This window comes from Mustelus asterias, chromosome 18, assembly GCF_964213995.1.
Source record: "Mustelus asterias chromosome 18, sMusAst1.hap1.1, whole genome shotgun sequence".
In the NCBI taxonomy this organism is placed as follows: Eukaryota; Metazoa; Chordata; class Chondrichthyes; order Carcharhiniformes; family Triakidae; genus Mustelus; species Mustelus asterias.
This window is the reverse complement of record NC_135818.1, coordinates 10,557,448-10,575,820: the sequence shown is the minus strand read 5'-3', so window position 1 is coordinate 10,575,820 and position 18,373 is coordinate 10,557,448. Positions and strand designations below refer to the sequence as shown.

The 18,373-nt window shown below is 44.3% G+C and overlaps 1 protein-coding gene across 1 annotated transcript in view; it reads right to left on the bottom strand.

Annotated features, from left to right (window-relative positions):
* Window positions 1-18,373, bottom strand: part of dcaf5 (ddb1 and cul4 associated factor 5) — an 81,710-nt gene that overhangs the window by 35,595 nt on the left and 27,742 nt on the right. The window contains exon 5 of the mRNA XM_078233358.1: window positions 13,249-13,462. Coding sequence (XP_078089484.1) covers window positions 13,249-13,462 — 214 coding nt within the window. The remainder of the gene's footprint in view (window positions 1-13,248; window positions 13,463-18,373) is intronic.

Here is an 18,373-nt window from a genome sequence, read left to right as displayed (position 1 = left end):
GTGCAGCACACAAATGTGACACAAAGCTGATAAATAAATATGTGCAAACTTACGTCAAATAAAATGATAATTTTACCAGCACGTGACTACACACACACACACACACACACACACAGACGAGCGCATATGCGCGCACACACACGGGCACAAACAGGCGTGTGCGCACACACGGGCACACGCACAAACAAGCATGCGCACACACACGGGCACACGCACAAACAGGCGTGTGCACACACGCACAAACAGGTGTGTGCGCACACACGGGCACGCGCACAAACAGGCACGCGCACACACGGGCACACGCACAAACAGGCGTGTGCGCACACACGGGCACAAACAGGTGTGCGCACACACGGGCACACGCACAAACAGGCACGCGCACACACACGGGCACACGCACAAACAGGCGTGTGCGCACACACGGGCACGCGCACAAACAGGCACGCGCACACACGCACACAATTAGCCACTTTAGACAAGGGAATGAGTTTCACCGTTATATAATTTAAATGTAGGGTCTAAGCACTGAAATTTAGAATTAATAATAATGCAACTGATCGTTTATTACTCAAACTAACAAATCAGACAATTATTTTTCCTTTAAAGTGAATCATTCAATGGCTGAGCGAATGGACTTCATATGCATCACCGCCGCCATTCATATTTCAGATATATTTGCCTGGGCGCGCGTACATACTAGCACAGGTGGCCGAATAGAAGGATAGGCTTAAGGAACTTTGCAGTTTATGAGGAAGATGAATCAAAGGAGTTTACGGTTAGCTGTCCTTTGGCTGCAGCACAGAGTCACACAGGAGCGCAACAGTCCAAGGACATTTAATCCCCCGTGTGCTGATTGTGGCTAAAAGAGCATCAAGGGTGTTGTTTCTGCTTCAGAACCGCTTGGGAGTGAAGGGCAGCTTCTAATTAATATCTAACAACTGCTTAATGGGCAGACATCTGGATGCTGGGCGAAGCCAGAGTTCAGTTCAACTATCATGATCAATAACTCAAAAACGTGCCTGGCACAGGCTCATTCAATACCAGGAATCATGGAATAGAATAATAACAGTTTAATGAATAGGAAGCCATTCGGCCCATCATATGTATACTAGCACTCAAAGAGCTGCCCCTTAGTCCCATTCACCTGGCTCTTTCCCACGCCATTGTAACTTTTCCTTTAAGATGTGTATCCATTTCCTTTTTAGAAACCATTCTGGGTTCTGTATCTACCGCTACTTCTGGTACGGCATTTCCCATCTTAGTAAAAAAAAATGCTCCCAACATGTCCCTTCACATTTTTGTCATTTGGTTTTATCCACATTTTGAAAAAGCACTCTTTCTGGTAAGCCATTCCTCATCTCAACAACCTCCTGCGCAAAAATGCTCTTCTAACTTATTTCACTTTTTTGGTGATTACATTAAATTTCTCCTCCTTACTGGCTCATCAACCAGTAGAAATAGTTTCTTTCTTAGTCACCGTATCACATCCTTTACAAATTTTGAATGCTTCCAGACGATACTTTTGGAGGAGGAATAGGGAGCGTAGTTAGGGGTAAATGTAACAGAAGCAGTATAATTGGATTTCCAAAAATAAGGTGCTGCACTATAGTCTTGTTATAAAGGCTATATAACATGTGGAGTCAGGGGACAAGTAGTGGAATGGATAACAAGGTGGATAAGAAACAGAAAACAGAGAATACGAGTTAAAGGCAGTCACTCAGATTGGTGTTGGCACAATGGTTAGCACTGCTGCCTCACAGTGCCAGGGTTCCAGGTTCAATTCCCGGCTTGGGTCACTGTCTGTGCAGAGTCTGCAGGTTCACCCAGTGTCTGCATGGGTTTCATCCGGTTTCCTCCCACAGTCTGAAAGACATGCTAGTTAGGTGCATTGGCCATGCTAAATTCTCCCTCAGTGTATCCGAACAGGCGCCAGAGTGTGGCGACTAGAGGATTTTCACAGCAACTTCATTGCAGTGTTAATGTAAGCCTATGTGTGACACTAATAAATAAACTAATAAGTGCTGGCGTGCAACAATTAGTACTAGGACTACTGTTGTTCACTGATGTGATTCATTTACATAAATCATTTGGACTTGGAAATTGGAAGTTCAATTTTAAAATTTGCGAATGACAAATTGGGTGGGTGCAGCTAAACAGAGGAAGAGTGTGACACAATGCACGAAGATATTAATCAACTTGCAGAATAGGCAAGTAACTGGAAAACTAACTTCAATACAGTTAAGTGGAAGGTAGTCCATTTTGTTACGACGAATGAGGACAACACGTAGGTTTTGAAAAATAAGTTTCTAAAGGAGTAGAACAGAAAGATACAAGAGTTATTAACAATAGCAATGCTAAAAGGGCATTCGAATAAAAGCAAAAGATATTAGTGGGGTTCATTTCAGGAGGGATAGAATTGAAAAGCAGAGAAGTTATGTAAAAAAAAAATACTTGAATGATACCAGAACTACGAGATTATAGCCATCAAGAAAGTTCAAACAGGTTGGGATTCTATTCTCCAGAAATTGAAAGGATGAGAAGTAATCAGATGTCTTCAAGATTGTGAAAGGATTTAATAGGATACGCACAGAGAAGATGGTGACACTTGGAGGCTTTGTAAACCTGACACAGCATTATCAAGGACTCCACACATCCCGGACATACTCTCTTCTACCTTCTCCCATTGGGAAAAAGTTACAAAAGTCTGAGGTCGCGTACCAACTGACTCAAGAACAGCTTCTTCCCTGCTACCATCAGACTTTTGAATGGACCTACCTCATATTAAGCTGATCTTTCTCTACACCCTAGCTACGACTGTAATATTACATACTGCACCCTCTCCTTTCCGTCTCCCCTACGTACTCTATGAACAGTATGCTTTGTCTGTATAGCGTGCAAGAAACAATACTTTTCACTGTATACCAATACGCGTGACAATAATAAATCAAATCAAAAAATCAAATCACAATATTGCAATCATGGTGTAACTAATTGACTTGTACAGGTTTAACAGCACCTCTTGGCTTTTGTACTCTGCATCCTTGCTTCTAAAACCTAAAATCCTGGGAATTTAAAAAAAAAAGATAACTTTTTTAATCCCTCTCACCTTAAAAAAGATAACTTTTTTATCCCTCTCACATTCTTACCCCCCCCACACAGTTTTTAAGATCGGAATTACTAAGTTGTGCACGTCCACTCCTTGTTCAAAGTTTGCCATTTGATCTACTTTTTCATCCTCCCAAAAACTTCACTAAATTTCAGCGAGTATCTGTCGATTCAACATTACCTCCTTGGGTGAATTGCAAAAGATCAGCCTCGGAACCTCACCCCCAGCACAAACCTCTAACATGGGATGGTGGGGGGGGGAATGGAATGGCATGAAAAATTCCCGCATGTTTAGATTAAACAGCTGATATTCAAATAATCTATTTTATTCAGCATTTATTTCTGGAAACCAAAACAAACCACACTGCAACCCAAGATTCTCCGACTTGCCATTGGTAGCCAAAGTTATAGTATATAACCAACATGTTCCAGGAAATGTTCAACTCATAAAAGCTTGGAGAGCTGGTGGACTGTCGAAAATCAAATTGTTTTGCTTGTTTTAATTTTAAAAAAATCTTTCCCACCCTACACAATTGCGCTTTGACACCAGGTTTCAGGTTAAGTTCCTAAATTTAACCCCACAAACATTTCAGAAATCTGGCCCAATTAAAAACAAATTAAAGTAATCCAAAACTCTGCTGCACATGCCTGAACTCAGAGCCATTCCCCTTTCCTATGCTTGCTGGTCTACACTGCTGCCAGTCGAGCAACATCTTGATTTTTAAATTCTCATCCTCGTTTTCAAATCCATCCACGCCACGCCCGTCCCTACTGCCAACTCTACAACCCCATGAGATATGCATGCTTTAATTCTGCCCTTCTGTGCATTCCTAATCATAACTGCTCCTCCACTGGTGACTATCCCTTCAGTTGCCTCAGTCCCAAGTTCTGGCATCCCTCTCTAACCTGCCTTCCTCCTTTAAGACACTCCTTAAAACTCTCTCTTTGACCAAGCTTTTGGTCATCTGCTCTAATATCTGGCTCAGTGCTATACCTTATTTTATAATGCTTTTCATTAGGTGAACTGTACTATATAAATATAAGTTGTCGCGAGCTGGAACACAACTGAAATTTGTTAAAAGTTTTAAAGTAAGCCTTATTGTCACAATAAGGCTTACATTAACACGGCAATGAAGTTACTGTGAAAATCCCCCAGCAGCCACACTCCGGTGCCTGTTCGGGTACACTGAGGGAGAAGTTAGCACGACCAATGCACCTAACCAGCACGTCTTTCGGACTGTGGGAGGAAACCGGAGCACCCGGAGGAAACCCACACAGATACGGGGAGAACGCGCAGACTCCACATAGACAGTGACCCAAGCCAAGAATCGAACCCTGGGTCCCCGGCGCTGTGAGACAGCAGTGCTAACCACTGCGCTGCCTTGTTTTGGAGGAGCAGGAGGAAGTAAAACTATTATTCAGGATGCAAGTTGGTTACAACAAGCAGGATTGATCAGAAACAGTAGTGATATTTCCCTCCACCTGTCGGTTTGTGAAATTATCCAGGAAACCAAGACAGTTTAATAATAGAGAATGGCAGGTTAATCTGATTACAAATACAACAAGCAGGATGTCACTCCATCGCTTGGTTACCTCGGGTACAAAGTTCAAAGCACTCACAGTTTGTACGTGGAGGTGTTCTAATTGTTGGAAAAGCAAAGCTGGCCGGTCCCCCCTGCTCAACAGCCCAGACAGCCCTCTGTGAAGTTCACACTGCATCTCAGAAGTCTGTACACGGCAAGCAAACCTATCTGTGAAATGCTATTACGCAATGCTTTCAACATCATTTAAAAATCAAAGGTAAAAGCAAATTACTGAGGATGCTGGAGTCTGAAACAGAAAATGCTGAAAAATTTCAGCGTCTGTAGAGAGAACACAGCCAACGTTTCAAGTCTTTATGAATCTTTGTCAGAGCTCTGGCAGACACTCATCCAGACTCGAAACATTAGTTCTGTTCCCTTTCCACAGATGCTGAGATTTGCTAGCATTTTCTGCTTTTTGTGTTACAAACAAAGGATTGCCTTGAATGGGTGAAATGATTAAAAAGGTGCTTTGAGATGATGTTTATTATTTTGGTTCGAAGAGAAGGCAAAGAGGGAAAAGACATCACATAAAAACCAGCCGGCACAACCAGTCCAATTTAGGGAGTGTTAATATGATTCAAACTGGACCCAAGATACTGAACTCAATACTCTTTCTTTTTAAAAAAAAAGTCAATGGGAACGAACTCAGGAGGCTTCAGCTTGCCATTGGTTGAGGAGACATTGGCCGGAAATTTCCCATTCCACCTGTAACAGGACAGAAAATTCAGCGGAGCGAGTAAAGATCTGCCGACCTCGGGCGGGAACTTCCAGCTGGAAAATCCCACCCATTAACTTTCAGACATATGTCTAAATTTGTTACATTTGTTTATCCGTATAAAGATCTGGTGTTAACGCTTTGTTTTGCTGTTAACTGCAGGTTAAACAAAAAAGTAGCATTGGCTGGGCAAATTAATCGAGTTTACTGATTTTCCTAATATGTTAATTATTTCTCTAACTCTTGCCGCCAACTGGACAGGCATCAGGAATGGGAGGACATGCGCACTCACTGCTGTCACCGGCACATGCGCAACTGCTCTTGACACGTTTCCGGTTGGCGGCAGGAGAATGGGCAAATTTAAAACCTGTTTTGCCAGTGTCATCACGTCTCACGACAAGGGACAGGGTAGCAAATCCACGACAGAATAAGAGGGCAAAGTGCCAATGAGGAAGTCACGGCAGTGCCGGCAGCCACAGCAATGAGTGTGTCAGCTACAACATTGTCACGGAGCACACCACAGCTGCAAAAAGAACTGTGTCCAGACTACCCTTGTCCAAAAGGTTTCTAGTTCAGAATTACGGGGGACAAAACTTTGAAAGGGTTCGGGCAGTGAGTTGTGGAACCATCACTCAAGTTGCAACGGCTTCGTGGAGCAAGTTGTTGCATGGCCCGGCTAGCTCAGTTGGTTGTGAATGGGACTCTTAATCCCAGCTTCATGGCCTCCAGCACCACACTGGGTGATAATTAAAATATTCAATAAAAAAATTAAGGTGGTAATAAATTGTACTCTATTAACTAAGCAAGAAATGTCTTGACAAGGTAGTTTGGACACAGTTCTTTGACAGATATGGCTTTTTCCATTACGAAACATTGTTTCTGACACATTCATTGGAAGGCACTTGGATTTAGCACAGAGGGAGCCAGTTATTGTTGCTGGCACTGCCGCCACTTTCTTGCTGGTATTTTCCCCTCTTACTGTGTGTGTGGTTTTGTGAAGCTAGTCTTAATTTTGAGGCACACTTTCAGGGTGGAATATACGGTGGATGCAACACTAATTCCTGCATCGCCATAACTACATCTGCACGTGTTCAGGAAGTGCTCGATTTAGTGTTGTGGTACAAATAAACGCAGCCTAGTTTCTTCTTTCTGGTATTAGAGGACTGGAGGGAGTCAGCAGAATGCGATTGGCGAAAGCAATGCTGGAGAAATGAGCTGAAGGGTTTTCCCAAAAGCTTTCCGGCTTGGGTGCTGCATCAAATCTATTGGAGCTGGACACTTTGATAACATTGGGGTAGGAATAGGCTACACAGCTCCTGAAGCCTTTTTCGCCATTCAATTAGATCACAACTGGTCTGTGCTTACACGCCCATTGACCTGTCTAGGATTAATATCCCTGGATATGCTTACCAAACTAAAATCTAAGATAAAGGCTAAAAGTCCACCAGTCATTGTGATTTCTTTTTATACCTGCTCATCAGCACTTAATGTTATCTCCCTGGACACACAAACCCTTTGTTCCTCCACAGTTCCTACCCTCTTGCCATGAAGAACCTATCGTGATGTTTCATTCCTGGATCCAAGGTGCTTGACTTTCACACTTCCCCTTCTTTGAACTCAAATTGGCCCTAGCTTTGTCCACTCATTTATCTTGTTCATGCCTCTTAGTAACTTCTTGCTCCCATCTACACAACTTACTTTGCCTCCTAACACAAGTGTCATCTGCGAGCTTGAAAGTACAGCTGATGTTTTATCCGACTGGGTGGCACAGTGGTTCGCACTGCTGTCTCACAGCAGCAGGGGACCTGGGTTCGATTCCCAGCCTCGGGTCACTGTCTGTGTGGAGTTTGCACGTTCTCCCCGTGTCTGCGTGGGTTTCCTCCGGGTGCTCCGGTTTCCTCCCACAGTCCAAAGATGTGCGGGTTAGGTTGATTGGCTATGCTAAATTAATCCTAGTGTCAGGGGGATTAGCAGGGTAAATATGAGGGATTACAGGAATAGGGTCTGGGTGGGATTGTGATCGGTACAGACTCGATGGGCCGAATGGCTTCCTTCTGTATGGACTCTATGATTGATCCATCTGGTGAAAAGCTTGAGCCCTCAGTACAGATTCCGAGTGAACGACATGTCACATTCCGCCAATCAGAATATATTCCTTTCATCCCTACTCGGTTTCCTACCTTCCAACTAATTAATGACACAATTGCAAGGTTACCTCCAATTCAGCTTGCTGCTATTCTTGCTAATGATCTCTTCTGCAGACCCTTCTCAAAAGCTTTCTGAAGTCCACAGAGAGAATCAGCTACAACAGCAGGAGACTTTTGGTTCAGGAGGTATAGGACCAAACAAAACAACTTTACGGCATTCCATACACTTGCCTGCAGTGCAGGTACCATCAAACTGCCAAGTGCCTGGAGTGAGAGAAATTAAGTCAGTACAGTGCACGCTTGTTGCCCACAGTCCTGGTTAGGTCCTGTCAATTCCCAATACAGGGCTAAACTAACTCTCAAATGAGCTAATTTATATGAATTTACCCGAAGCTTCTGGATTATTGAAGATCACAATTCCACTGCATTCCTGACCTTGGAACTGGAATCGGCACGGATTTGAGGATTAATGAAAATTTTTTGATTGTTTTTACAGGTTTGCACTTTGCCAGAAAACTCGCCCAATTAATCCCTCTTAAAAAGATATCAAAACAGTTAATGAGCTACACTGGATCCTTCATTCTTTCCATGCAGTGTACAGATTGGGTTGATTAATGCTGGCAAGGCTGAGAGATCGATCACAGGACTTCAAAGATGGGAGTTTCGATTAATAATGCCAAATCATTAACTGTTGAAGCTCAATCCTCAGAGTTGGCAAATTGGACAATTGGCTACAGCTCTGCTTGTGTAGCAGTTAAAACAAGCAGCGTCACAGTGAGAAGAAATGCTACGCAATCGCAAAGATGATGTAAACTGAGAATCAGAGAATCCCTACAGTGCAGAAGGAGGCCATTCGGCCCATCGAGTCTGCACCAACCACAATCCCACCCAAGCCCTATCCCCTTGACACCACATATTTACCCTAGCTAGTCCCCCTGACACTTAGCGGCAATTTACCGTAGCCAATCAACCTAACCCGCACATCTTTGGAGGAAGGTGGGAGTTCAAGCTCTGAAACACTCAACCCTGTCCTTGTCACCTCTGGATAGGAATATTCCCAGTCCTAATCTTCAGTTTATGCTAATTTCTGCTGCCTGCGTCGCACACCATATTCCCCTCTCCTATGATCCTTATCCCTTTCTGATAGTGTTGGCTCCTGGATCCCCAGCATTGCACCTCCATTTTAAACCCACTAACCAGTTCCTGAATTCCCCTCAGCCTCTGCAATCTCCTAATTGTTGTGTCCCTGTGGCAACCCCCCTACCCCCCACAGCAGGCTCTCTGTTTCTCTGCCTCTCCCATTTCTTATCTCTAGCTGGTTGCCACACCGTGTCTTCAGCACTGGGCCCTGAAGCCATCCCCCTCTGATCCGTTTCGGACATGCACCAATGCCCAGGCCTTTGGTCACTTCTCCAGATGTCCTTTTCTTTCCTTCTCTTAACAATTCTTCAACGTTAAAAATGCAAATTGTTCTGTCCCCAGAACAGTTGTCTTACCAACATTCAAACAGACCGGTATCTCTCAGCAAAACCCTTTAATTCACAATCTTCAAGCTCTGAGACCTTTAATCAGCTCAGACACGACACAATGATTCAATTTAGTTAAATATCAATCCTGTAGCCACCAGTGAAAAACAACGATCCATTCTGCCATTGATATGACCTGAAACTTGACCAGGAATACAGAGAGACAGGGGGCTACTGTTGGACAGGCATGCTATCACAGAATGGATCAGCACCCAGAGCCAGACATGTACTGTTGGGTCAGAAATTGCTCCGAGGGTTGCTGTCAAATGGGATATTCTAAACACTGTTGTTAATTGCGCAGAGACTGGGGATTAAACATGGGGCTTTTGCGTCTATGTGGTTTAGCTGCACACTGGACGAACTCACAGTCTGCCAGAGTAAGTTGGTTAGTTCAAACATACCAGACACAGTAAGTGTAAAATAACATTACTTGCAAAACTTTTAGCTTTGACAGTACAGTACAATGTACAAGAGGAATTACCATCGATGTTCGCAAGACCATAATAGGAGTAGGTTGCTCAGCCCCTCAAGCTTGCTCCACCACTCAAGTAGATCTTTTAGAATCATAGAATCCCTACAGTACAGAAGGAGGCCATTCGACCCATCAAGTCTGTACCGACCACAATCCCACCCAGGTCCTATTCCCATAACACCACGCATTTACCCTGCTAATCCCCCTGACACTAGGGTCAATTTAACATGGCCAATCACATCTTTGGACTGTGGGAAGAAACCGGAGCACCCGGAGGAAGCCCACACAGACATGGGGAGAAAGTGCAAACTCCACTCAGACAGTGACCTGAGCCAGGAATCGAACCTGGGACCCTGGCGCTGTGAGGCAGCAGTACTAACCACTGTGCCACACAGATCACGGCTGATCTGTTTGTGGTCTTAACTCCACTTCCCTGTCTGCCACCATAACCATTGACTCCCTTCCAGATCAAACCTCTGTCCAAGTTGGCCTTGAATAGATTCAATGGCTCAGCCTCCACTGCTCTCTGAGGAAGAGAATTCCAAAGGCTAACAACCCAATGAGAGGAATTCCTCCACATCTCAGTCTTAAATGGGAGACCCCTTATTTTTAAGATAAATGCAAAATACCGCGAATGCTGGAATCTGAAACAAAAACAAAAAAATGCTGGGGCGACACGGCGGCACAGTGGTTAGCACTGTTGCCTCACAGCGCCAGGAACCCGGGTTTGATTCCCGGCTTGGGTCACTGTCTGTGCGGAGTCTGCACATTATCCCCGTGTCTGTGTGGGTTTCCTCCGGGTGCTCCAGTTTCTTCCCACAGTCCAAAGATGTGCGGGTTAGGTGGATTGGCCGCGCTAAATTGCCCCTTAGCGTGAGGGGGCCTAGCTAGGGTAAATGCATGGGGTTATGGGGATAAGGCCTGGGTGGGATTGTGGTCTGTGCAGACTCGATGGGCCAAATGGCCTCCTTCTGTACTGTAGGATTCTAGGTAAAATCTCAGCAGGTCTGACAGTATCTGTGGAAGGGTCATCTAGACTTGAAAAGTTGGCTCTATTGTCTCTCCATAGATGCTGTCAGACCTGCTGACATTTTCCAGCATTTTTCTGTTTTTGCCCCTTATTTTTAAACTGTGTGCCCAGTTCTAAATTCTCCCACCCAGAGAAATGCCCTCTCAGAATCTACCCTGTTAAGCTCCTTCAGAATTTGAGAGATCATTAATATGATTGATTTTTTTATTGAGGTGACAGAGAGGGCACTGCAGTTAATGTTATAAAGTGGACTTTCAAAAAAATTAGATAAAGTATGACACAAGATACTGGTTAACAAAATTAAGCCCATGGGATAAGGGGCAATTGCAGGATGGATATAGAATTGGTCAAGGGATAGGAAGTTGCAGAGGCAGTTGAAGGATGGTCTTGATCTTCATAAAAGAAAGCTCCTGAACTCCTCGCACTTGTTGTCGGAGATGAGATTGAGGAGACATGGCTGCCTTTGAAGTAAACCAAAGCATTTGCCATCTTCTTTTAACATTATCAACACTAATAAAAACACAAACCATGGTACACTTCAAATTAAAGGGATGAAAGTTAAAAATGTCCAGCTTCAGCAGCATAAATCAACACTGCCTCAATTATGAGGCAAACTCCCCAAAGTTAAAGCACTTCTATTAAGGAACAACAAAGGTCTATTGTCAAATGATTCACGTGACAAACACTGGTTTTAGAATTGCCTGTAATTTAGTGGGACAATAATATTTCAGAAGATAGATAATGCTGTGCTAACAGGATTGTCAATAAAGTTTTACCAACATTTTCATATTTTTAGCAATGCACACAAGTCCAGCATAATGGAGGACACCAGCCAGAGGGCAATTCAAATCCTGGCTAGCAATTCATAGAATCATAAAATCCCCACAGTGCAGAAGGAGGTTATTCGGCCCATCGAGTCTGCACCAACCACAATCCCACCCAGGCCCTATTCCCATAATCCCACATATTTACCCTGCTAATCCCCTGACACGAGGGTCAATTTAGCGTGGCCAATTAACCTAACCCGCACATCTTTGGACTGTGGGAGGAAACCGGAGCACCCGGAGGAAACCCACGCAGACACGGGGAGAATGTGTAAACTCCACACAGACAGTGACCCGAGGCCGGAATTGAACCCGGGTCCCTGGCGCTGTGAGGCAGCAGTGCTAACCATCGTGCCACCCTGAAACGGGGAATGTGAAATGGGGAATTGTATACATTTACCCAAATGGAAATTTCCACCATTCTACCATGAATGGATGGCCCTGAACTCAGCTTTACGAGTACATTGTAATTTGCATTGTAATCTGCTATGCCCAAATACCAAGTGATGCAAAGTCAGCAATACGACACTCTGTCGCCAACGCTTAACATGAACAATAGTCCTAATCTCATAGATCCACCATTTTATATTTATAACTAATTTACCATTCAAATAAGTTAAAGAATATCGCATCAACATTTTTGATTTTTTTTTGTACTCCCACATACGCAAAGGAAGACGATTCAAATATGGACACAGTACATTAATGCTCAAAAGTTTTGTCTATTACGGAAATTAATTAAATCTCTAGTCGATGAGCTCACCCATAAAGGCAAGACTCTAGTTACATAGGAAGATAAAAATATAACAAGTCTACTAGACATTCCAAACATACTCCTGCACTGAATAATGGCAACAGAATACTTCACAGTTTAAATGTAGAAGAAATACGTCTGACATGGACAAACAGGCATTTATCTCCCTGAAAGGTTTCTAAATGCTGGTGTGGTACTGCTTTTCTTCCCCCATTTGGTGAGTTAATGTGTATTTTTTCCCCAAAATATTTCTCCATGCCACTGCTTATATTGCTCAACAGGTTAGTGAACAATATGATACATTCCCTAAAACAGCATACATTTATGGGATGGCACAGTGGTTAGCACTGCTGCATCGCTGTGCTGGGACCCGGGTTCGAATACCGGCTTGGGTCACTGTCTGTGCGGAGTTTGCACATTCTCCCTGTGTCTGCGTGTGTTTCCTCCGGGTGCTCCGGTTTCCTCCCACAGTCCGAAAGACGTGCTGGTCAGGTGCATTGGCCATGCTAAATTCTCCCTCAGTGTACCTGAACAGGCGCCGGAGTGTGGCAACTCGGGGATTTTCACAGTAACTTCATTGCAGTGTTAATGTAAGCCTACTTGTGACTGATAAATAAACTTTTAAACTTTATGTAACTGCAGAATCCCTAAAGTGCAGAAGGAGGCCATTGAGCCCATCGAGTTTGTGCTGACTCTCCGAAACAGCATCCCCCCCGCCCCCCATCAACTTAGCATGGTCAATCCACCTAACCTGCACATCTTTGGACTGTGGGAGGAAACCGGAGCACCCGGAGGAAACCCACGCAGACACGGGGAGAATGTGCAAACTCCACACAGACAGTGACCCAAGTTGGGAATCGAACCCGGGTCCCTGGCGTTGTGAAATAGCAATGCTAACCATTGTGCCGCCCATACAGCGACACTATATTACCTTGAAATGTAGGCACATGACTTAATTGAGCAATTCTGCAAATAATTTCACACCACAATGAGAGTGATCAGCTTACTCAAGTCCCTCAGACTCGCAGCAGGTGCGAACGTAAGTAGCGAAAAGCTACTTTATGTCAATCCTTTTAAATGGTTTTTACTCACTTGGTCACGGTCTCCAGCAAAGCAACAGCTCTTCATGGTGCAGGAGTTGAAGTATCCCTGGTTATCAAACTCAAACACAGACTGCGGCGAGTGAATGTCATACAACACCGGAGGCAACCGACGTCGCAGCGCCAGCAGCTGGGTCCCGCTACTGTTGAAGCGGACACTCATGGCACTCTGCATGGGGAGCTTCCCTCCATAGCGGAGCAAGGAGCTACAAGAAAAACACAAGGGGGTCAGGGGGGTTACAAAATACAAATATCCAGAAACGTACTCACCTGCCAAAATTCTGATTATTCCAGAACTTATCTCTGCCATGAGCTTATGTTGGTGTGGAGATGCCGGCGTTGGACTGGGGTGGATACAGTAAGAGGTCTCACAACACCAGGTTAAAGGCCAACAGGTTTATTTGGAATCACGAGGTTTATTTGGAATCACGAGCTTTCAGAGCACTGCTCCTTCATCAGGTGAGTGGACCACTCACCTGATGAAGGAGCAGAGCTCCGAAAGCTCATGATGAGCTATATGTTTATGTCACAATAAGAAGTCTTACAACATCAGGTTAAAGTCCAACAGGTTTATTTGGTGACTCACCTGAGGAAAGAGCAGTGCTCCGAAAGCTCGTGATTCCAAATAAACCTGTTGGACTTTAACCTGGTGTTATAAGACCTGTAAGAGGTCTCATAACACCAGGTTAAAGTCCAACAGGTTTATTTGGTAGCACTAGCTTTCGGAATATCACTCCTTCTTCAGGTGAGTGAGGAGTTGTGTTCACAAACAGGGCATATACAGACACAAACTCAATTTACAAGATAATGGTTGGAATGTGAGGTAATCAAGTCTTAAAGGTACAGACAATGTGAGTGGAGAGAGGGTTAAGCACAGGTTAAAGAGATGTGTATTGTCTCCAGCCAGGACAGTTAGTGAGATTTTGCAAGCCCAGACAAGTTGTGGGGGTTACAGATTGTGTGACATGAACCCAAGATCCCGGTTGAGGCCGTCCCCACGTGTGCGGAACTTGGCTATCAGTCTCTGCTCAGCGATTCTGCGTTGTCGTGTGTCGTGAAGGCCGCCTTGGAGAACGCTTACCCGAAGATCAGAGGCTGAATGCCCGTGACTGCTGAAGTGTTCCCCAACAGGAAGAGAACATTCCTGCCTGGTGATTGTCGAGCGGTTATAAGACCTCTTATAGTGTCCACTCCAGCCCAACACCGGCATCTCCACATCATGAGGTTATGTTACATAGGGATCCACTATAAACCTATCTGCTTCGGACAAGCAATCAATGGCTCCATATAGAAAAATCAATCCCGACTAAGACACGTGAAAACCCGCAAGGTTTATTGGGCAGCAGTGTTTTTTTTCATAACATGGCTAATCGATTGCAGGTTTGGACAGGAGATTAAGTATGAGGTTCATCTGATAGGGTCAGCAATCACATTATACTGAAAAATATAGTATACCAGCCGAGAGCTGGTGAAACACAACTGGGGATAATGCAGTTCAAATACCAGTTAAGTCTACCCTTTTACATCGGGATACAAATCAAAGGGGTCCAGTAATGTATTTCTGGAGCCACCTGCTGCTTAATTTCATTATTTTGCTCAATGCGTCTAAATCATAAATCCCTCTCAATTTCTCTACCTTCACTGCTCACCAATCACAATCACCCCCCCACGCTCCCAAATGTTAGCTTTGGCATCATCAAAACCATTTTGAAAAGATGAGAATCCCAATACAACGCAAAATTAGGAACAGCAATTACAAATTCAGATCTGTTAAGGGACAAAACTCAACAGGTAACACGTCAACCCCACGGGCGTCTGGATGTAATACAAATGTACCCGCTCTTTTGTACGGGGAACTTAATATCTGAAAACAATCTTGATCTACAACAGGATGTTCACTAGTTTATTTAATCGGTGAATAAACCTGAAGTTGTAAAGCTTCCCACAGCGCATGAGTAGAGATATCAAAAGTCACATAATACACTAACTCGCATACATGATGTGCCTTAAGAATCCCGCAGGAACCGGTGCAATTAATTTGCGATGTTAGTTACTGAGTGTGTGTGTGACACAGGATTGTGAACAGAGGAGAGAACAGGAGTAGCAATAATACATTTATATCTCGTTGGCCTGTAACTTACCTAGCTATCCATCCAACACCAACAGAATGAATGCCTAGTTCCTTACCTGTTCTGCAATGTTTTGCTAAATCTACACGAGGAGATGCAGCTGAACATCTGTCTGAACTCCCTTAAGCAGCGCACTTCGCTCGGTTGATGGCAGATTCTACAGAAATTGATACACATGGCTCACAGGGGAAGATTGCACAGTCGGGTGAAAGTCAGTTTGGGCCACTCATTTATCAGAAAAAGCATACGTGTCACAAATGATGCAAAACGATGACGGCACGGTGGCTAGCACTGCTGCTGCACAGCGCCAGGGACCCGGGTTTGATTCCCAGCTTGGGTCACTGTCACGTTCTCCCCGTGTCGGCGTGGGTTTCCTCCCACAGTCCGAAAGACGTGCTGCTTAGGTGCATTGACCGAACGGGCGCCGGAGTGTGGCGACTAAAGGAATTTCACAATAACTTCATTGCAGTGTTAATGTAAGCCTTACTTGTGACTAATAAATAAACTTTACTTTTAAAGCAAGCACAGATCCTATATTCGGCTGCTCCAAAAACTTGAAATGTTCATTAAAATTCCTGTAATCACTAATCCATAGAATCATAGAATCTCTCAGTGCAGTAGAGGCCCTTCGGCCCATCAAGTCTGTACCAACACGTGAGAAACACCTGACCTACCCAATCCCATTTACCAGCACTTGGCCCATAACCTTGAATGTTATGATGTGCCAAGTGCTCATCCAGATACTTTTTAAAAGGATGTGAGGCAATCTGCCTCTACCACCTTCACAAAAAGACATCCATAGAAGATAACCTTTCCCAAAATATTCATTACGTATTCGTTCTAACCAACAATAATGTTGCTAATTTAAGTGATGAGAGGAGAACTTATCCCGTGAGCTGAATTTCCTGGTCCTTCTCACGGGCAGGATCTTCCTGGGGAGAATTCTGCCCTGTATGTCTGCTAAATTCTGCTATGGCCAGGATTAAAACTGATTCTCTTGCCCTTAGTTTTAAAACAATAGACAGGCGGTCAATCGTAGTCTGGATTACCGTGTTCGTTTAAAAGTTTAAAGTTTATTTATCAGTGTCACAAGTCAGCTTACATTAACACTGCAATGAAGCTACTGTGAAAATCCCCTAGTCGCCACTCCCTGTCGCCTGTTCAGGTACACAGAGGGAGAATTTAGCACGGCCAATGCACCTAACCAACACGTCTTTCGGACTATGGGAGGAAACCAGGGCACCAGGAGGAAACCCATGCAGACACGGGGAGAATGTGCAGACTCAGCACAAGACAGTGACCCAAGCCAGGAATCGAACCCGGCTCCCTGGCGCTGTGAGGCAGCAGCGCTAACCACTGTGCCACCCATGACTTCTTGCTGTTCCCTTATTCATCACTGACCATCCAGCCTCCGCTTGGTAATGTCCTTCACTTTGGTGCTAGGGAGGCAATAAGCCATTCTCGAATCACATTTGCAATTATAGAAAGGCTTGTCTGTTCCCCTAACTATCGAAACGTCCTGGACAATGCCATTACTACTCTCCTTTTTTTGCCAAGTACAGCCAAATCTCCCACAATGATGGTGGCATGATTGTTACTGCCTTCTGCCAAGCAGTAGTCAAACTCCCTGGTTTTCAAAACTGAAAACAGGTTAGTGGGTGCTGGTGACTTGGGAAATTTCTACACTGTGTTTTCCTTCTAACTTGTCCAGCAGTCACGAATTCATTCAGCACCTGCACCTGTAGCTGTGTAATGACCACTTACCATTATCGTACAGTCGAGGAAATGCTCAGACTTCTGGATGCAGCACCAACTCCAGCTGTTTCTCAAGTTAAAAAACTGAGCTCAAGCATCTCGTGGCACTCCCTGCACTCATGGTTATCAAGGGCGTGTAAATTATCTTGGGAGTTCCCAGAGAGAACATGATATGGATGCAATAGGTCCCAGCTCCAACAAGAGAGAATCAGACCATCTCCCCTTGATATTCAATGACATTATCATTGCTGAATCCCCCACTATCAACATCCCTGGGGCTTCCATTGACCAGAGACTCAACTGAACCAGTCATATAAATAATGGGGCTACAATGCAGATACGATAGTGAGTTTTAAGGGGCATCTTGACAAATATATGAATAGAATGGGAACAGAGGGGTATGTTCCCTGGAAGGGGAGAGGGTTTTAGTTCATGGTCGGTGCAGGCTTGGAGGGCCGAAGGGTCTGTGCTGTAATTTTCTTTGTACAAGAGCGGGTCAGAGGCTGGGAATTCTGCAAAGAGCTATGCACTTCCTGCCCACCATCTACAAGGCACAAGTCAGGAGTGTGAAGGAATACTGAACACTTAGCAGCTCCAACAACACTCATGAAGCTCAACATCAGTACAAAGCAGTCCACTTGATTGACACCCCGTCCGCTATCTTAAACATTCACTCTCTCCATCACCGATGTACAACAAGATATGCTGCAGAAATCCTTCAAGTCTCAGTCAACAGTGCTGATCAAACCCACTAGCGCCAACACCTAGAAGGACAAGGGCAACAGATACATGGGAACACCATCACCTGCAAGTTCCCCTCCAAGCCACTCACCATCCTGGCTTCAAACTACACTGCCATTTCTTCACTGTCACTGGTTCAAAATCCTGGAATTTTCTCCCTAACAGCACTGAGGGTGTACCTACACAACAGTCGTGTTTTTTTATCGCAAATATACTGATTGGTTGGTTTGGGTGCCCATGGCTTAGCGAGTTAGACTGTCACCTGGCCACACTCTGGTATCATAGAGTAGCGAGTATAAAACAAATCAGTAGAAAAAACAGGATTATGTTCATTGTTTTTTTTAAAAGAAATAATTAAAAATGTACAGCAATCAGTAACAATTATGTATGTTTTGCTAGGTTAATTAAGCTATTCTGTGAATTTGCACAGATTGCAGAATTTTATAATTTCAATCACTAGCCTTGTAATTTTCTGTTCAATAAAATTGGTTA